Raw genomic sequence first — 20796 nt, forward strand, 5'->3', positions numbered from 1 at the left:
ATGGCTTAAGAAATTATGGCAATGAATGGAATGGAATATTAATATACCATGAAGAATGATGTCTATGAGTCATTTTGAGAAACATAGGAAAGACTTGTATTAAATGATACAGAATAAAATAAGAATTAAAGCCAAAAGAAATTGTCCTTTTGCACAATGTAAAGTGTAAGTAAAATAAACAAAAAAATATGGTGAAATATTGTAGTCAGTGTTAGTATCTTGCCTTCAAAATTAAAAGTAATTAATTACTATGTCCTTCATGTTCTATTTATGAGCAATTACATTCTAATAGAAGGTTATTACACAGAAAATGGAGTTTTGGTCTAGATCAGGGATTTTACCCTTTGGCTTGATAACTGTAAGAAAAATTTTTTATATCTGTATTTCAATATCATTCATGTTTTTGTAATGCCGTGTATTTTATTTATCATTATATTTTATTGTGCTACTTATTTTTAATTTTAATTTAATTTAGTTTTGCCTCATCAGGCTTCCAAAGGAATCCATGATATACAAAAACATTAAGACCCTCTTATCTAAACAGTTATAGGGAATAAAGAACATACTTTATAAGGAAGTTGATATGAGTATTTGTTAAGAGGGAGTTGCTATGTCCAAATAAAATACAAAATTAATTTTAAAAAATCAATTATATATGAAACACTCATTTTCTGAATCAGTAGGTGAACCATTGGGGCGACGTAGTATCATCAAACTCACTTTCACTTTTTAAACATGAAAATTTGAAAATGGATTATATTAAGGTACTAGATATGTTGGAGCAGAGAGGAGCTTAAATACATATTTTGGGGCAGGATTAGCAAGTATTTATTAATTTAAAATAGATATTTTTCTAATTATATATAAAAAATTATAACATTCATTTTTTAAAAACTTGAATTCTAAATGTTCTTCCTCCCTCCCTCCTCTACCCTCTCCCTAATAGGTTATACATGTGTGATCATAAAAAAACATATTTCCATATTAGTTATTAGCCACATTCTTTTAAAACACTGAATAATTTTTACTTTCTCTTTAGCATATTATTGATACTTTACCTCAGTGATGAACCATCCTTCATCAGCAACTAATGTCAAAGGAGACACAAATTTGCCTTCCTTGTAATGAAACCTGCTGGGAATTGTTGCTTTTTCATAAACCTTCATGTGTTCTACCAGCTTCAGTTTGTTAGCTACCTGTCAAGGAAACCAAAGAATAATGTTTTAAATTGTCCCTGGTTGTTTTTAATGAATGGTTGAGGTCTTAAACTGGATGATGATCAAAAATATAGCTAATGATGCAAAGGACAAACAAAATTTGTCAAGTACCTAAGAAAATTGTTTCTGTGACTGGGTACAGAAAGCACAATTGAGAAGTAGTTGCACCAACATATATTGTATCTAGGATATACTGCAACATATCCAACATATATAGGACTGCTTGCCATCTAGGGGAGGGAGTGGAGGGAGGGAGGGGAAAAATCGGAACAGAAGCGAGTGCAAGGAATAATGTAAAAAAATTACCATGCCAGCATGGATTCTGTCAATATAAAGTTATTATAAAATAAAATAAAATATTAATTAAAAAAAAGAGAGAGAAATAGTTGCACCTTCAGCACTACTCAGTAACAGGAAGCCACTGAATTTTATTGAGTAGGGGAATGATATAGTTTAATCTGAACTTTAGCAAAATCACTTTGGTGGAGGATAGAGTGGAGTGAGAGCAGACAGGCAGATCTACCAGAAGATTATTTCTGGTCTAGATGTGAGCTGTTGAGGGCCTGTACCAGCATGATAGTAGTGTCAAAAGAAAAAAAAAGTTTATTTGAGAGAGACTGCAAAGGCAAAATCAGCAGGTCTTGACAACAAATTGGATTTGGAGGAGTGAGAGGCACTAGGGAGGCAAGGATGATTCCTAGATTGTGATCCTGAGGACTGGGAATTTGCTATAGGAAAGCAAGGAAGAAATTTGAGGGACTTTGGGAGGGGAATAATGAGTTCTGTTTTGGATATATTGAGTTTAATATGTTTACTAAACTTCCAGATTGAGGTGTCTGCAAGGCAGTTGGAGATGCTAGATTGGAAATGAACAGGATAAAAAAAATTGAAAATTATCTGCATAAAGTTGTAATTAAATTCATGGGAACTGATAATATCACTAAATAAAATAGTCTATAGAGAAAAGAGTAGAGGACCTAGGTGGAAACCTGTGAGACATCTGTGGTTAGAGAGTGGATCTGGATGAGGATCAGCAAAGACTGAGAAAAAGTGGTCAGATTGGTAGAAGAAGAACAAGTATGAATGGTGTCTCCAAAACCTGTTCTGTGCCTACCCCGGTACTTGGCATATACTAGGTGCTTCATAAATATTTGTTGTCTGATTAATTAAGCTTCTGCTGTGTTCCAGAACCTGCACTAGATATTGGTGATACCAGTTCAAAGTGAGATATTCCTTGCCTCAGGGAGCTTATAATTTAATAAGAGGCGCATATGGGGAAATAGTGAGCAGAGAAGAGAATTTGGGTCCAGGTAAGAAGTGAGAACCATGAATGGAGATCTCTGCCTATGGTAGGGATAGGAAAGAAATCAAATGAACTCATATAGGCTTCATTAAAAATCTCTGTTGGAAAACTGCAGAAAATTTAATAAAGCTCCCACAGGAGAGGTTTTATTTTTTAGCTCTTATCAAATAACTTCAGTTTAAATAGAAATTCCTCTTTGGCTAAAATGGAAGTTTTCAGTATGCAGTCTCTGGGTTTCCTAGGCACAAAACATAAAATTCTGACTCATAAGCTCTTGAACTTGTAACTTTTTATGGGTGGAACACAATGCTTTTTGGCAAAAGTGACTGACTTGGTTTTGGATCGAGGTTTATTTATGAATACCTTTGCTTCTATCATTTACTTTTCAAGGGTGTCATTAAATCCTCCTTATGCTATTTGGGTTTATGATGGTCTCTGGCTACTAGGCTTTAAGCTTTTTTCCTTGTTGAAATGAAGTTCATAAGATGTGCCAATAGTCCTTAAATTTTAAAGCGTGTTTTACGATTAGCAATAGTTTTGAGCAACTGCCTGATCCATTTATAAGAGAAATTGTTTCTGCAGCAGGAGATAGAGGGATTGGTAGCAAAGGTCTCATCTCATTTGGTAAAAAGAAAATAAGATCTGAAGCAGATCTAAGAGATGGCCACCCATTTCTTCTACCTTTATCTTATACAGTATGGCGCACAAGAAGGAAAGTAATTGTACACCTGTAACTTTGCCCCAGCCAGACCATGTTTGGGGAATTGTGTTCACTGTTTAGCACTGAAGGGCCTTCAGAAGGGCACTTAAAAAGAAGAAAATCAGAATAATGAGGGCTGGTAACAATAATAATAATAATAATGAGGAAGAGGAGGATGAAGAAACATTTTTATGTAATGCTTTGAGATTTGCAAAAAGTTTTACAAATTTCGTCTCATTTGATCCTCACAACAACCCTGAGAGGTAGGTAGGAACCTGAAAGCAATTTGTCCAGGGTCACACAGCTAATAAATGATTGAAGCTGGATTTGAACTCAGGTCTTCCTAATTTCTGTTCTCATGCTTTAAAAAAGTTAAAGAAGAGAAAACTTTATCTCAGAGTCATCGCCAAGCATCTTTTTGTCCTGCTGCTGGACTTTAGTAACTCAAGCCTGTAAAAATTCCCCACAGATGCCTCAGCATTTTTGATGTCTGAGCAAGCTCTACGCACTTCACAGTGTCTGCTTCAGTCTCCTTCATGGCCTGGCCAGTGGAACAAAGCCCATTCTGCTGCGGGAAATTTTTACACACTTGAGGTGGAAATCCCCTAAACTCCCCAACAGATTTGATGCCTTTTGGTTACCTTAATCTGGTTCAGTCTGTCTGCTGAGATAATTTACTTGGATGTAGCTGCTATACACATTACAGCTTCTTGGAGCCACAAGTGAGAGTTGGGTGCCAGGCGGACACTAAAATTTTTCCAATGACATCCTTTATACAAAGCTTCTTATATTCAAGGTTGATATATGGAATTTTGTAACTGAATGTGGGGATTGTGAAATTAAGATTTATTATCAGCAATTATGTCTATCTATTTTATCTATCTATCTATCAAATCAGTCAATTTGTCTATTTATTTTACATACCTATATATCCAGGGTCATATACAAATTTCTCAGGTGAAAAGGTGTCACAAGTAAAAGAAATTTAAGAAGGCCCGATTTATACCACTTTCTATATGAGACCATAAAACCCTAAAATGCCTTTCTCTAGTTGGAGGCGCCATTCCTCAACTGCTGACATGAAATCAGTCAGTCCTGTAAATGAATCCATTCTTTCTCATTATTTTTAAATAGTACTAGCTAAAATAAGTGGATTAATAAGAGAAGCAGAATTGTAGATAGTCTAGCCCACAGAATCATAGGATCTCAAAATTTAAAGACACGTCAGAGATTATTGGCCATATCCATTCCTGAATGGGGATTCTCTTCTCCAATATCCTGGTTAAGTGGTCATCCAGGAACCTCCCTCAGCTCAAAATCACCTCCCCAAGCAGCCCACTCTACTTCTGGATAGCATGAATTATAAAGTTTTTCTTCATATTAAATCAAAATTTGCTTCCTTCCAACTTCCATTCATTATGTCTAGTTCTATTCTCTCTGGTTCTAAACCAAATAAGTCGAATCTGTCTTTTATATTACTGCTTTCACCTACTTTAAAGTAGTTTTCATGCTCCTCTTTCACTTTGCCCAAATCTTTTCTTCTCTAGGCAAAATATTCAGATTTCCTATAGTAACACATAGACACACACACACACACACACACACACACACACATGCACACAAACACAGACACACAATGGGCTGGTTTGACTATTGTACATCAATACTGAATAGAGCATGAAGCTAACTTAAATGACTCCTCTTCCTTATACAGATACCAATTCAGTTTCAAGGCTAATCCTTGGGACATAATCCACATGCCTCCCTCTGCCCCTAATCACTTTGCTTTCAAAAATGATAGAAGTTAAATAGTGAAAAATAATCCCTCTGCAACCCCTCCCCCTATCACCAGTACAATACTTCTTGCCTCTGTATGTTTCCCAGGAACTGGCCAAAGGCTCACAACAGGACCCCGGTCCTTCATTTGCAGCAGATCACTCAGGTTAATATGTTCCTTCAGCTCAATCACTTTGTCCATCCAGAAAATATCAGTCATTCCATGATCAGAGAAGAGAATGACATTTAGGGTATCTTGCAGCCCCCTATCCTGTTGAGTTGATGGAGACAATAGTTATAATCAAAAGAGAAGGATTTTCTCCCTTCTTGAAATCCTGTAAGATTTTTTAAAACAGCAAATTAAAAGAGAAAGGACCATCTCTCTTAATTCTGACTTTAATGGTCTATTGATTTACAGGAGACAAAAATTAGTTTCTCCTAAAAGCTCTTCCAAACTCTAAATTCCGGAGTATCTATGTCATTCATTTTCTCTTAAACAAACAAACAAACAAACAAGGTCACCTGTTGATTCACAGATAAAAGTCATTCATGGTAGCATTCTGACATGGAACCACAGATCTGAGGCAATTAGTTTAAATAGGTGATTCTCAAAGTGTGATTCAAGGATCCTCAGAGGTTCCTGAGGTGCTTTTAGGGACTCTAAAAAGTCAAAATCATTTTCATAAAAATACAAAGACATCTTAATTTCTAAAATGGTAAATATCAATAGATGTATTCCATATAAAATCTTTTTGGTGTCCTCAATAATGTTTGAGCATAAAATGAAAATAACTAACGTAGAAATGTTTTATATGGCTATACATATACAACTTAGATAAAATTGCTTGCCTTCTCAATGAGGAGGGAGTGGTAGGAGGAAAAAAAAGGAGAAAATTTGGAAGATTTGTACATGTACTTGGAAAAAAATAAAATATTTAAGAATTTAAAAAATAAAATCTGCATGTGGTGTACTAAAAAAAAGTTTGAGTATAAAAAGATCTTTACACCAAAAAGTTTTAGATACTTTTCCCTATCCTCCTTAATGTTAATGCCTTCCCTCTATTATCTCCTCACTTATCCTATAATATATATGTGTGTGTGTGTGTGTGTGTATATCTTATATGTGTATGTATGTATATTTTTATGTATTCATCTAGATATATATATGTGTGTGTATGTATGTATGTGTATATATATATACACATACATACATACACACACATACAGAGAAAGAGAGAGAGAGAGAGTATATCTTTTGCCCCACTCCTATCCCTTTTTTTTATATCCCACTACTTAGTACTATGCTTGGTACATAGGAGCTATTTAATAAATGCTTATTGACTGACTGATTTAAACAATTTTGATGAAATTCAGAACCAGGTCTTTCAGTGAAGTCTTAAAACAAGGCAGCTCAAACTCACATCAATATCATGGCAATGATTAGATATCAATAGCCTTTTAAGACCCAGTTGAGGGATAACATGCAGCCCACCAGCATGCACATGCTGGCTTTTGTTGCTTTTACACTTACCATATGGGAGCTAATAATAAGAGGCCCTGTCTTGAAGAAGTGGGACAGTCAAGAAGGCAAAAGAAAGAATAAGGAGAGAGAAAGGCAGGACAGCAGACACATTTTCCCCTTGTTTTAGGTCACCTGGATCCACTTGAGCATATGTTGTAGGACGGTATCCACAGCTCTAAGGGCATTTTTCCTCTGAATTGATGAAGGACCATAATGATGCCCTTCTACATCAATGCGTTCATAATAGATAGCAGCCAGATCTATTTTGCCAGTCCTAGAGTTGCAACAGAAAAAGAAAGATGAAGCTTCTATGTATTCAAGTACTTTTAAATTTTATTTCTTTAGGGTGAACTAGCGCTTTAAAATTTCCATTCAAGATTTTGGATGTCTTATTTTTGTATATAGAGTATTCTGGGTCTTCACTGGCTAAGTCAATGGACCACAGTCCTTGGCATAGTTTGCCAAATTGAAAATTTTCAGATATGGACCTAGTGGCAAACTTTTATTGATGAGATGCAGCTTCTAGGAGAAATAGAGCAGTAATCCTGAGACCTTAGAGTGCTATTGCTCTAACAATCTGTCAATGATGCTAAAGTCTCCTGGTCTTAGAAATACTGTAGTATAGTCCTATATTACCAGTCTGCAACCCTAACCTTTTGGGGTCCCTTTTTGAATCTCAATATTATCACAGAAGAATTATCCAGATAGCTAAGGCTGTAGGGGGTTTAGCACCCAAGGGGAGGGTCACGGCAATTTATGCAGCTGTCTCTTGAGGCAGCAATAGTTGAGATATGCATCTGAAGAGAGCGAATTTTAGTTATTTTTAAAGTAAACACCACTAAAATAAATTCTGTAGGATAAGGTTAAAAATGGTAACTTCAATCATGATTAAATATACCACCCATCGCCAGAGAGAGAGAGGTGATTGAGTCAGAGTACAGATTAAAATATATTTCTCTTTTTGGACATAGCCAATTTAAGAATTTGCTTTGCCTGACCAGGCAAAGGTTTTGGGTTTTTTTGTTTTCTTAATGGAGTATGAAGAAGGGGAAAATGGGAAGGAATGAATCTCTGAAAATAAAATAAAACTGAATTTCAGGTTGTGGTACCTGAATTAAAATCTGACTTCAGACTTTATTAGCTTTATGATCCTGGGCAAATCATTTAACTTCTAGCTGCCTCAGTTTCCTCATCTGTGAAATGGGGATAGTACCTCTCTCCCAGGGTTGTTGTGAGAATCAAATGAAATAATATTGGTAAAGTGCTTAGCAAAGTGCTGGCATTTAGTAGGCACTTAATATTTATTCTCTACCCTCCCCTCCAACTCAAGGTCCTCCTCTTTATCCAGTCCACCATCCATTGGAATTATCTTCCAGAAATCAGTTTCCTCCACTGTAAATAAAGGGATTGGAGTAGATAGCCTTTGAGATCACTTCTAATCCAAAAAAGGGAAGGGCTTAGAAAAGATAACAGGATGTTCATTATACTGGGGATTGTTCTTTTGTAAGCAGGTTCAAGTTTTAATGGAATATACATATGTATATGTGTGTGTGTGTGTGTGTGTATACATACATACACATATATATATATTAAATCAAGTTTGTGGAAGTGAGCATGAGAAATTCATAGGAATAATGAAAAACTTGTATGAACTGATGCAAAGTAAGCAATCAGGAGAACAGTATATACTAATTATTACATTAATGAAAATGAAAGAAATGATAACATTAAAAGTTGCTGTTGATACCTTTTGTTTTTAATATCACTCATATTACATTATAGATAATGGTGCACATCCAAGGTTCTTAACCTTTACAAAGAAATTCAGAGTTCTCTTCTCTTCTCTTTTCTTCTGGAGCTTTAATCACGGTAATTTAAAAGCATTTCATTAAAGACAAATTGAATGCTGAGGAATTGAAATGACTAAGATAGCTTTATATGTCTATCTAAAGATAGAAATAAAGTTCTATTTAAAATGAAAGTTTACCTGCTTTTGGTCTAGATTGAAGCCAAGGCTTTTTTTTTTTTTTTCTTTTTTTGCTAGAAATGTAGAAAATCATGACTATGAAATGCTTCATACTCTGTCAGTTATCGTGCGAGCAGATTTTGCTTAACTAAGACCCTTTAGGATTATATGTTATTTTGCCAAAAGGGTCTTCTCATGGCATGGAAGTACACCTGGTTTCTTGAATGCTATTGTAGTAAAGTACAAGCTTTGAGAGGATCTAGTGAGAGGGAAAGTCTTTGAGTAGAAGGTCTGGGAGTGAGTTACATGGATAATTATATGGGAAGGACATAGCAAAGAGACTTGACCCCAAAAGGACTAGTCAACATATCATGAATTCTTAGGCCACAACAACTCATTAAAATGTCTGCTGAGATAAGAAGAAGTTTTGGTTTTCATTAGTGGATAGAATCCATCCTGACAAAACTATGTGTTCTTCAAGTGTTGAAATATGCCATTTGGTGCCTCTAATAATAAGCATTTATGAAATAATTTGCAAGGTTTTTCGCTGGTTCCATGGAAGTTCTATTTAAAGTGAAAGTTTACCTGCTTTTGATCTAGATTGAAAGCAGATGCCTAGAAAGAACAGATGTCAGTATGCCAATTTTGAGTTAATCAATTAATCAATGATCAGTCAATCAATCAGCACTTAAGCTTCTATCAAATGCCAAGAACTGTTTGAGGCTCTGGGGAATCCAAAGACAGCAGTCTCTGTACTCTGGAAGCTTTCCATTCTTGAGGGAGATAAAATCTGCATATCAATCAACAAGCATTTATTAAGCTCTTAATGTGTGCCAGGCACCAGTCTTGTTATTCTGCTTGAAACAAGACACTTCACTGGCTGTGACCAATACTTGGGGCGTTCTCCTTCATTTCTGCCTCCCAGATTCCCTGATTTCCATCAAGTCCCTACCGAAATCATGTCTTCTACATGTTTTCCTTTAGTTTTAATGTGTCCTCTCTATTGTTATCTCTAATTTGTGACACACACACATACACACACACATAATCTTATTTATACACAGTTCTTTTCATGTTGTCTCCCCCATTAGACTGTGAGTTCTGAGAGCAGGGACTGCCTTTTGTCTTTCTTTGTATCCCCAGGGCCTGACAGATAGTAAATGATTCTCTCTTCCCCTGTCCGGAAGAAGCCCTGATCTTGTTCCTATGGAATAATGTGAAATCAGAGTCTTTTGTTAATTCATCCGTCCTGCCTCCAATCTAGTTAGCATCTTTAAAGAATGTCACAACAACCTTTGAAACAAACTTGATAGGAATATAACTTTCCCAGACCATCCTGCACTCTATATCAGCCCTCATTGTCTATCCCCCAACTTCTAGGTATCTTCAAACAACCTTTTCAGATATTGATTAGCATATCTGTAGTCAGGCTTGCAACTCAGTCTGGCAGGTCTGGCTCCTGACATCTCATAGTTCCTGCCTTTACTGCTCTGCTCTCCCTTAGAAAGCCCAAAGGTAAACTTCCCATATAAAAGAGCTGCTTATGATGAGCTTTGCTAAGTTCTCTACAGGTCTAAGCCCATTAGCCTTTCTCCTTACACTAGCTAATTCTGGTCAAGCTAACTTGCCAGGTAATGGCTTTCTCCTATCTCATGGAATATTTCCTTTTTCCGGGTTAATTGTGAATTCCCCAGGGGAATGTGTCTTTTTCCTTGCCAACTATAGGCTCTCCCAACCTTATGGTTAAAAATGTATATTTGCCATTCCTAGTGTCTATTTTATGTTTTATTTTTGTCTATAAACTCTTCTTCTAAATAAAGCTTTTTTGGGGTGGTAAAGAGAATGGCCATTGTATTTGTCACATGGCTATTTGGAAGTAGGTATTGCTACTATAAGAAACAAAACATCTTACCAAGAATTCCACTGACTTACTAATGAATGCAGGAAAGATTTATTTTACATTGTTGCAAGAATGGGTACCTAGGTGAGTAGACACACCTTTAAATTCCAAAGGCAGCATTTTATTTTCTATCCTGAAGCACGAGTCCTTCCCCCGATTCCCCATTAATTGGATGTTACAAAAGTTACACATGAATTTCCAGCCCTCATTACATAGACAGTCCCTGCTCCCAAGGAGCGCCCATTCTAGAAGGGGAAAGCTAACTGAGGAGGGCTAATGGCAAAGAACAAGGGATTCTTTTCAAATCTCAGGTCCATCCCTGATTACAAAAGTCAGTCCCTGGCCCCAATAAGCTTACAATTCTTTTGTGGGAAGATAACTCCCCTCCTTTGATTATTCCTTGATGTCCATGTAGGTTTCATTTTTCTAATTTAAATTTCATTTCTTCAGTTTTATTTTCATAACTGTGGAAACCCAAACCACTCATCATTTCTCACAATATCTTGACCTCATCAGTAGGTGTGATACGGCAGCCACCTGCCAGTGGCTGCTGGAGGTCTAACTCAGATCTGTAGAATGGATCTCTTCATGTGAGAGGAAGAAGATAATACAAGGAAACTGAGAGGCAGTTGTTGTTCTCTGACCTCTCACCTCTTTGCCTCCTCTGCCTCCAATTTACCTCATTCCCAGTCTGCAACATCTGTGTCAGCAAAGGCTGCCCTGCAACTCTTTCAGATGTTATGATTCACGGTTGTGGAGGCTCTTGGAGAATTGACCTGCCCTTCACCTAGGCATGGTCCTTAACTAGTAGGCACTTAATCTATTCTATTGACTGATTATAGTAGGCTCTGGGGATACCAAAAACAAACAAAAAGTCAACAAAAAACCCAACTCTTAAACCCTGCTTTCAGGGAGCTCTCATTTCATCAGGGAAGATTACACATACTTATAAAAGTATATTATTGTTCACTCATGTCCAGCTATTTGTGACCTCATATGGAGTTTTCTTGGCAAAGATAATGGAATAGGCTACATTTTCAGAGTCACACAGCTAGGAAGTCTGATTTGAACTCAAGAAAATGAATCTTTCTGACTTCCTAGCTGTGTGACTCTGACAAGTCACTTGAACCTATTTGCCTCATCTGTAAAATAATTGAGAAAAGGCAATTGGAGTTAAGTGACTTGCCCAGGGTCACACAGCTAGGAAGTGTTAAGTGTCTGAGACTAGATTTGAACTCGGGTCCTCCTGACTTCAGGGCTAGTACTCTATCCACTGTGCCACCTACCTACCCCCACTAAAAATATTCTTGCCCTACAAATAATCTTTGTGACAAAAGCACCCTCATTATTATCCTTCTTTCTAAATTCCCATCATGCAATTATCTATGTTTGTTCTTAACTGAGACCTTCTTTAACTTTTCCCTAACTCTCTAGACCCTGCTCTTACTTCCCCTCTCTCTCTTCACTCCTTCTGACTTAAAAAAATTTTTGAATGGTATTTTATTTTCCCAAATACATGCAAAGATAGTTTTCAAATTTTTCTCCTCCCTTTACCTCAAGACAGTAAGCAATCTGACATGTTATACATATGCAATTTTTCTAAACATTTCCATTTTCATCATGCTGCTCAAGAAAAATCAGCTCAAAAGGGGAAAAAACATGAGAAAGAAAAACAAACAAACAACAAAAAGATGAAAATACGATGCTTTGATAGTATTCAGTCTCCATTCAGTCTCTTTTTACCTGCTGATGGCACTTTTCATTTCAAGTTTATTGGAATTGCCTTGTATCACCTCATTGTTAAAAAGAGTTAAGTCCATCATAGTTGGTCATCCCATAATTTTATTGTTACTGTGTCCATTGTTGCCTTGGTTCTGCTCACTTCACTTAGCATCAGGTCATGTAAATCTTTCCAGGCTTTTCTGAAATCAGCCTGTTTATCATTTCTTATAGAACAATAATATCTCATTACATTCATATCCCAGAACTTATTACATTCATATACCAGAATTGATGAATATGCACACAATTTCCAGTTTCCTGCCACTACAAAAAGTTGTCTGACTTTTAAATGATTTCCCTTTACTCACAGCCAGCAGCTAGATTACCTTGATCTGTCCTTTGGTAAATGAAGGATTCCTTGTGATTATGATAATGCTTTTGTGAATTTTTCACATTCCCAACTGTTTTTCATTAACCATATATTAGAAATGAAAATGAGGAAGGTTGAAATCTTCTCTGGTTGCTGTATCCCACATAGGGGAGAGAGTATGCATGACTCAAGTTCAGTTCCATAATAGGAAATTAGTAAAATTGAGGGAGGGGAAACAAAGTAGACTTATAGCTAAACAATTCATTCCACAACTAACCAATTTTTAAAAATAGTATTCTTCCCCCATTACATAGCAAGACTTTTTAGCATTCATTTTTTACAAAATTTAGGGTTCCAAATGTTTCTTCTTGAAATGATAGGCAATTTGATATAACTTATACATATGTTATCATGTAAACATTTCTATATTAGTCAGTTGTGAAAGGAAAAATAGATCAAAAAGGGAAAAAACTATGAAAAAAAAGAATAAAGTAACTGAAAAAAACCTGTGCTTTGATCTGTATTCAGAGTCCATCAGTTCCTTATCTGGATGTGGATACTCACTTCATGAGTATATTGTACTTTTGATCATTGTACTGCTGAGAACTGAGTCATTGATAGCTGATCATCACACAAAGTTGCTGATACTGTGCACAAGCTTCTCCTATTTCTGCTCATTTGACTTTGCATCGGTTCACAATTTTCAGATTTTTCTGAAATCTTCATGTTCATCAGTTTTTTTAAATGCACAATAATTGTCTATTACACTCACATACCATAGTTTGTTCAGCCATTGCCCAATTGATGCATACCTCAATTTTCAATTTTTTGCCACTTCAAAAAGAATTGCTATAATTATTTTTACCCTTATAGGTTCTTTTCTCTTTTTTTATATCTGTGATTCAGACCTAGCATTGAATATCGCTGGATCAAAGAACATGCATAATTTGATTGCCTTTGGGGCATAGTTCCAGATTGCTTTCCAGAATGGTTGGATTAGTTCACAACACCAGGAACAGTGCATTAGTGTCCCAATTTCCCCACCTCTTCTACATTTATCATTTTCCTTTTTTGTCACATTAGTCTACTTGATAGGTGTGAAGTGGTACCTCAGGATTGTTTTAATTTGCCTTTCTTTAATCAAAAATAATTTAGAGCATTTCTTCATATGCCAGTAGGTAGCTTTGAATTCCTCATCTGAAAACTGCCTGTTTACTAATCCTGCTTTAAAAAAAAAATACAGCTGAAGCAAAATAAATTTTGTTCCAGCCTCTAACTTTGTGTATCTCTCTGCTTCAAGTGCATTTCTTGTAAACAACATATTAAAGAAGTCTGGTTTTTGATCCATTCTGCTGCTTCCATTTTAAGGGGAAAATCATCCCATTCACATGAACAATTATGAATATTAATTGTACTTCCCTTCATCCTATTTTTCCTTCATTCTCTATCCTCTGGCCTTTTTACTCTTTCCCTATTTGACAATGTTTTCTTTCTGTCTAGCACCTCACCAGGACTGTCCTCTCTTGTGTAAGTCTCTCTCCCTTAATCTCCTGGCTTAATCTCTTCCCCTTCTACTTTCCTGTCAGGTAAGATAGATATCTATATTCAACTAATTGTGTATATTATTCCCTTTTTGAAGCAATACCAATGAGACTAAGTTTCAAGCAAGGCTCATTGCTCACTTTCCCATCTTTCCCTCTAGTGTGATGAGTTTTTCTTGCTTCTTCATGTGAAATAATTCATTTCATTCTACTTTTCCTTTTCTTTTGTACCCAATGTACTTTTTCTCACCCTTAATTATTTTTTAGGTCATTCCCTCAAATGGGAATCCCAGCTCAGCATAGATAAGTTGCCAAGCCCCTATGACCTCCATCAGACCAACTACCACCACCCTGACTTCAGCCCCTCAGTACATCATCAGAAACAAGGGTTTCCATAGGCCTCAGAGAAATATCAATGTAATACTAGGTAGACAGTACCTGGTTCCAGTTCCACAGGTAATTGAAATACATGATATACAGGTGAGCTGGAGAGAGATGCTTTGAAGCCCACGTGGGAATTACATCATCAAAGTAATCCCAGAGGCCAGACCTACAAATGTTTCTGTTTAGCCTGGGGAAATGCAAAAATATCCTACCGGCCTCAGCACACACCAGATACTAATATTAAAATCCCTCAAATCACCTGACACACTCTCTATGCATACACCTTTTAGCTGTACTATTAGTGGCACAATTTAAAAAAAAATACATTATCTTCACATGTAGGGATATAAATAGTATTGAATCGTTATCTTTTCCTTTTTGCATTTTTCAGTTTCTTTTGGGTGTTGATATTGGAGATCAAACTTTTGTTCACTTCTGATCTTCTTAATTTTGCCAGATACGTAATTCTTGCTTGTAGTCCCAGTTCCTTTGCTTTCTGGAATATCATGTTCTATGACCTTGAATCCTTTAATGATGCAAGTGCTAACTCCTATATAATCATGATTGTGTTCCAAATATTTGAATTGTTTCTGGCCACTTGCAATATTTTTTCCTTGACCTGATAGTTTTGAAATTGGCTATAATATTCCTTAGGAGTTTTATTTTGTGATCTTTTTCCTGAGGTGATTAGTGGATTCTTTCAATGTTGATAATGGTTAGGCTGGCAACGTGAAATCAAGCTGATGTTTCCAATTGAGGCATCACTTTGAGGAGATGTTAAGCTCCATTAATACTTAAGTTTTGTATTGGTTTCTCATCTCTCCTAGATCTATTTCCAGGTCAGTTGTTTTTTTCCCAGCAGGTATTTTACAAATTCTTTTATAGTTTCTTTCTTTTGAATTTTTAAAAATTGATTTTTGATGTTTCATAGAATCATTAGCTTTCACTTACCCAATTCTGACTTTTAAGGAATTTTCCTCAGTTTTTGTGCCTACTTTTCCATTTGGCCAATTTTACTTTTTAAGGAGTTGTTTTGTTCAGTGGTTTTTGTATTTCCTTTCCATTTGGCCAATTTTATTTTTTAAGCAGTCATTTACTTTTTTCAAGATGTTTTTCTTAAAGAAAAGTTGTTTCTTTCAAGAAGGTTTTTTCTTCTTTTTCACTCCCTCATTCCCCCCCCCCAATTTTTCTTCTACCTCTCTTATATGATTTTAAAACTCCCTTCCTGCCATTTTTTTCTCTTCTATGAATTCTTTCTACGTTTAAGAACACTTCCCATTTGTTTTGGAGTTTTGAATACAGATGTTTTGACATTGTTGTCTTCTTCTGAGTTCATATCTTGGTCTTCCCTGTCAACAATAATAACTCTATTGTCAGATTATTTTTTGGTTGTTTTTGGTCATCTTTTTTGACCTTAATTCTTTCTTTTAAATTACCTTTCTGTTCCCTGGAGGGAAGGGATACTATCTCAGACTTCTTGTGCCAGGAGCTTCAGGCCCTAACTGTCTACCTGGTACTACATTGATATTTCTGTGAGGTCTGTGGAAACCCTTGTTTCTGATGATGTACTGAGGGGCTGAAGTCAGGGTGGTGGTAGTTGATCTGATGGAGATCATAGGGGTTTGGCAACTTATCTGTGCTGAGCTGGGATTTTAATATTAGTATCTGGTGTGTGCTGAGGCCGGTAGGATATTTTTTGCATTTCCCCAGGCTAAATAGAAGCATTTGTAGGTCTGGCCTCTGGAAGCTGCCTTTTTACCCAGGGTTTTGCTAAAACACGTGGAGGTCTGGCTGCTGCTTGTTTGCCAAGAGCTTTGTTGAAGCATGTAGAGTTCTGAACCATTGGAAGCTTCTCATTTCCCTGACTATATTGAGATACTTAGTGGGCAGGAGAAGGGTGAAATCGGTATTTGCTTGCTACCCTGCACCACAGCTCAGGATTTCTTGCTGATTTATTGAGGTAGGGGTTGCTGGGAAGTTTCCTGTCTTGGACTATGCTCCCTTTTTATCTGAAACAGACCTTTCCTTTCAATCTTCCAAGTTTCTTGGGCTAAAATATAGTTTCACTCCATCTTTTTTGCCTATTCTGCAATTCCAGGATTTGTTTGGGGCACTATTTTACATTTGGAGGTGAATATAGAAGAATGATGTTGATTTACTGCTTACTCCTCCATATTGGCTTCTGCAAGTCCTTAATACTACCTAATGTCTTCTTGAGAGGAAAAAAGCTCCTACATTGGTTTAGGCCATTTAAAACTCTTTGGCCATAGATATATTTCCTATTCTTTGAGATAACCAACAAGCTGGGTCCTTAGAAGCATAGACAGTGAGTGCACTTTGATGATGTAATTCCCATGTAGGCTTCAAAGCATCTCTCACCAGATCACCAGCATATCATGTATTTCAATTACCTGTGGAACTGGAACCAAGAATATGTTCAAAATGCATTAACAAGCCAAGGCCTTCTTGCTTTTCTTGACCAATTGTATCTGAGGGGGAAGACAAGGGCTACTGTAAGCCTCTTGATGGGTATCGAAGACTTATGCCTTTATTTTCCCAACCAGGCTGCTGCCATGTTACCTGTGAATATATGGTCTTGTTCCTTCTGTTATATCTATTCTTTTCTGCCTTAAGTGAAATGGAAAAGACAGGGCTACAACCTTAGAAATATCAAAAGATCAGGAAAGAGACTCAGCCAAAGATCCTAGAGCCAGTGTTTGTGGTCCTTTCCTACAGTCACTGAGAGTCAGCTCAGAAGTAGACTGATCCTGAAACCAGGAAGCCAGTTCCTGCAAGAATGGATGCATCTATTGGCTTTGTGATATTTAGAAGTGAATTCATTAAATGCTATAATACAAATGTTAAATGCTAAATTTAGCAAATATAAAATGCTAAATACAAAGTTTTGGCCCTCCCTTCATATTAGGTTATTAAATGATAAAATATGTTGCTGTAATCTATTTTATGCACTTTTGAGTTTCTATACTTTTTCTGTTATCATCTGGTTTATGTGTTGTCTGCAGCTTTCATAAAACTTCCTCCAAATTTCCATTTAACTTCATATGCCAACCCATGATATAAAGAAACTATGATGGGGAGAGTCACAATGGGGAAGAGGTAACTATAGTTTTTCTTGTAGAAATTGCTTTAGATTTGAGCCTACTCTTCCCAGAGACTGGGGAGATTAGAGGAAAATAAAGCCTGAGTCATTAGGAAGAAATATTTTATAACTTCAGTTTTTGTATTTTTTTCCCAGCAAATATGCTGTTGTAAAATCTAATTGATGTTAACTGGTTAACTCATTTTCTGAGATATGCTGAATGATAAATCATAAGGAAAAGTTATACAGTATGGAAGAAAAAGCATTTGATTAGAAAAATCAGAGGATAGGGGTTCAAATCTCAGTTTTGCTACATATTACTTGTGTATTGTTGATTAAGCCACTTCTTTCAGGCCTCCAGTTTTCTCATCATTGTACTGGATGACTTCAAAATCATTTCCAGCTCTAAATCTATGATGCTCTGAAATACTAGTTTCCATGTAAATAATCATCATTATATTTATAAATGAAAACTATTTGGTCCGTCTCTGACAAGCATTGTCACCTCTTCATCAACACATTGCAATAGAAGTTATTTGGGTATTTATTGCTCACAGATGACATTATCTTTATTCACACTTGCTAAGGGTATCACCCCAGCCAGAGTGTGTTCCACATGAAAGATCCAGACATAACAGCAAACTTTCTGAAGATCTTTGTCACTTACTATCCTTAAGGCCTTAAACAAGTCACTTATTGGACTTCAGGCTCTTCATCTATAAAATGAAGGGGTTTAATTAGACACCCTCGGCCATACCTTAGAGTTCATTTCTCATGATGGCTTCATAACAAAGACTTAACTTTTACCATATTGGAATTGGCTACAAGGAGGCAAACGGTTCCTGACATTGTTCCCTAGGTCCTTATACATCAGTAATCAAGGCAAATGAAAATTTATGATTCTAATTGTGTTATTAAGCCCAGGCATATTTGTATTTAGAGGGTAGACTAGGTGTGATGGAAGTTACATATAGTTATATAGATATACTTTATATATAATATATACTGTATATATGATTATATATAGACATAGGCGATAGGTATGTATGTATAGATAGATAGATAGATACATACATACATTTAGACTCTCAGAAAAAACTTCTTGCCATAATAGATAGAGCCCTAAACCTGGAATCAGAAAGACCTGACTTCAAATCCTGACTCAGAAATTTAATAGCTGTATCATCCTGTACAAGTCATTTAATTTCTCTCAGTTGCAGTTTCCTCATTTGTAGAAAGGAGGAAATATTAGCACCTACTTCAAGGGTTAATGTGAGGTTCGAATGAAGTAATATATGAAAAATATTTTGCAAACCTTACAGTATCAGTGCTACATAATCTAGTGAACAAAATCTGGCCCCTGAAATACTTTTAGAGTATAAATGGTACAAGAACAAATAAATAGAATTGCAGTAAAATAAACAAAGAAGCAAACCTGGGGCAGTTAGGTGGCATAGTGGGTAGAACACCAGCCCTGGTGTCTGGAGGATGTAAGTTCAAATCTAGCCTCAGTTGTTTACTAGCTATTTTCCCTAGACAAATATCTTTGCCTCCCCCCAAAATTCCGATAATTGAAACATGTTGCCCTTTTGGTTTTTCCTTTATTGATTATGTGATGTTAGAAGTGGGAGAGATCTTAGAAATCACTGGCCCCCCACTTTAGTTTTTGTTTGTTTGTTTTGTCTTATTTTATTTGATGGTACTTCCTAGGATTCTCTATGCCTAGGTTTGTGGGTAAATATAGGAAAAGTCCAGTTTAGTGTCACCATGAATTGCTCCATTTGGAGCAATTTTTAAAGTTCCAAATAAAATCTTTCTCTCTCTTTACAGGAACCCTTTTTTCAACCCTTCATAATTTTAGTATCTTCCCTCCATTTATTATTTGTGTGTATATATATATATATATATATATATTATATATATATGATTTATATATACACACATACAGATAAATACAAAATACATATAATTTGTATGGGTATATATAATATATATAGTGTGTATATAATATATATATATATATATATATACACACACACATATGTGTGTATGTGCATTTGCTTATTGTTTCCCCCTCAGAACCAGTACTGTCTTTTTGCATGACTGACACTTAGTATGGTGCCTGGCACATAGTAGGCACTTAATAAATGTTTACTGATTGATTTCACAAGCCATGGACATCTTGCATAACTGAGACTACTGTGACACTGATGAGACTCCCTATCCACTTAGGTAATAGTAACAGGTTCATTGGGCAGGTTCATGGAATGAAGCTGTCACTAAAAGGTACCCCAAATTAGATATCTGTATCCCTCAAATGGTGTCTCTCTAAAGTTTTCCATTTGAATGTCTCTCTACTCACCAGGAAATTTGCAGTGGCCTGAGGGAAGGGTCTAACCTGTTCAGTGTAAAGCAAAGATATAGTCACCAGGTGTTTTTCACATGAACCTGGATTATGTCACAACTCAGCTCATTTGTAACTGAACGGCAGCATTCGGAAAGATGGGTGCAAAAACCTGCAGATACATTACTAGTTATTTATAGCCTCAAGGCCCAGGAGATCATCTGGGAACACGTGTGGCCATCATGAAATAACTTTTCTGAACTCTTCTGGTGCTTCTGACTTCCCAAGCTCCTGTTTGAAAAGTAGGCTGCTGTTCTAGTTTGTACAGGGAGAGCTGTATCCATCCTTTCGATCAGCAACCCTTGGCCCTTAAAAAATTCCTAATTAAATGTATCATGTCCCTTTTCCAATTCTGCTTCATTATAAGGTATCTCTAACGTGCCTTGAGAAGCAATAGGAAACAGTGGAAAAAATATTGTTCTTAAGAGTACCCAGGTTCAAATCCCGAGCAAGTCATTCATCCTCCATGGGATGTTGTATACTCATCTATGAAATGAGGAAGTTGGACTAAATGGCCTCTAAGATCCATTCCAGTTTTAAGTCTATAATGCTTGGAAAATATATCATGAAATATTTAGTAGCATGTTTTATAGTAGCAAAAGCAAAGCAAAATAAAACCTATAAAGTGATTGCCCCTAAATTGTTGAATAAGTTGTTGAACATTCAAACAAGATAGAATATGTAAATGTAACAAAATATTAATATATCATGCACAGATATGAGCAGGATATACTCAGAAAAGTGTATAAAGACTTGTATAAATGGATTCAATGTAAGTGAGAAGAAGCAAGAACATAATTCTTATAGCAAACTACAAAAACAGCATTGAAAGTCAACTAAGCTCCATTTGTTTGTAATATCCCATTTTTGTCCCCAAAAAACCTGATGATG

General features: G+C 36.1%; 1 protein-coding gene across 2 annotated transcripts in view; it reads right to left on the minus strand.

Annotated features, from left to right (window-relative positions):
• ENPP6 (ectonucleotide pyrophosphatase/phosphodiesterase 6) overlaps positions 1 to 20796 on the minus strand; it is a 183199-nt gene that overhangs the window by 49233 nt on the left and 113170 nt on the right. For both annotated transcript variants that reach the window (XM_051963753.1, XM_051963754.1), the window contains exons 4-6: positions 6651 to 6792; positions 5088 to 5267; positions 1059 to 1196 (exon numbers count right to left, since the gene is read on the minus strand). In XM_051963753.1, coding sequence (XP_051819713.1) covers positions 1059 to 1196; positions 5088 to 5267; positions 6651 to 6792 — 460 coding nt within the window. The remainder of the gene's footprint in view (positions 1 to 1058; positions 1197 to 5087; positions 5268 to 6650; positions 6793 to 20796) is intronic.

Source organism: Antechinus flavipes, chromosome 6, assembly GCF_016432865.1.
Source record: "Antechinus flavipes isolate AdamAnt ecotype Samford, QLD, Australia chromosome 6, AdamAnt_v2, whole genome shotgun sequence".
NCBI lineage: Eukaryota > Metazoa > Chordata > Mammalia > Dasyuromorphia > Dasyuridae > Antechinus > Antechinus flavipes.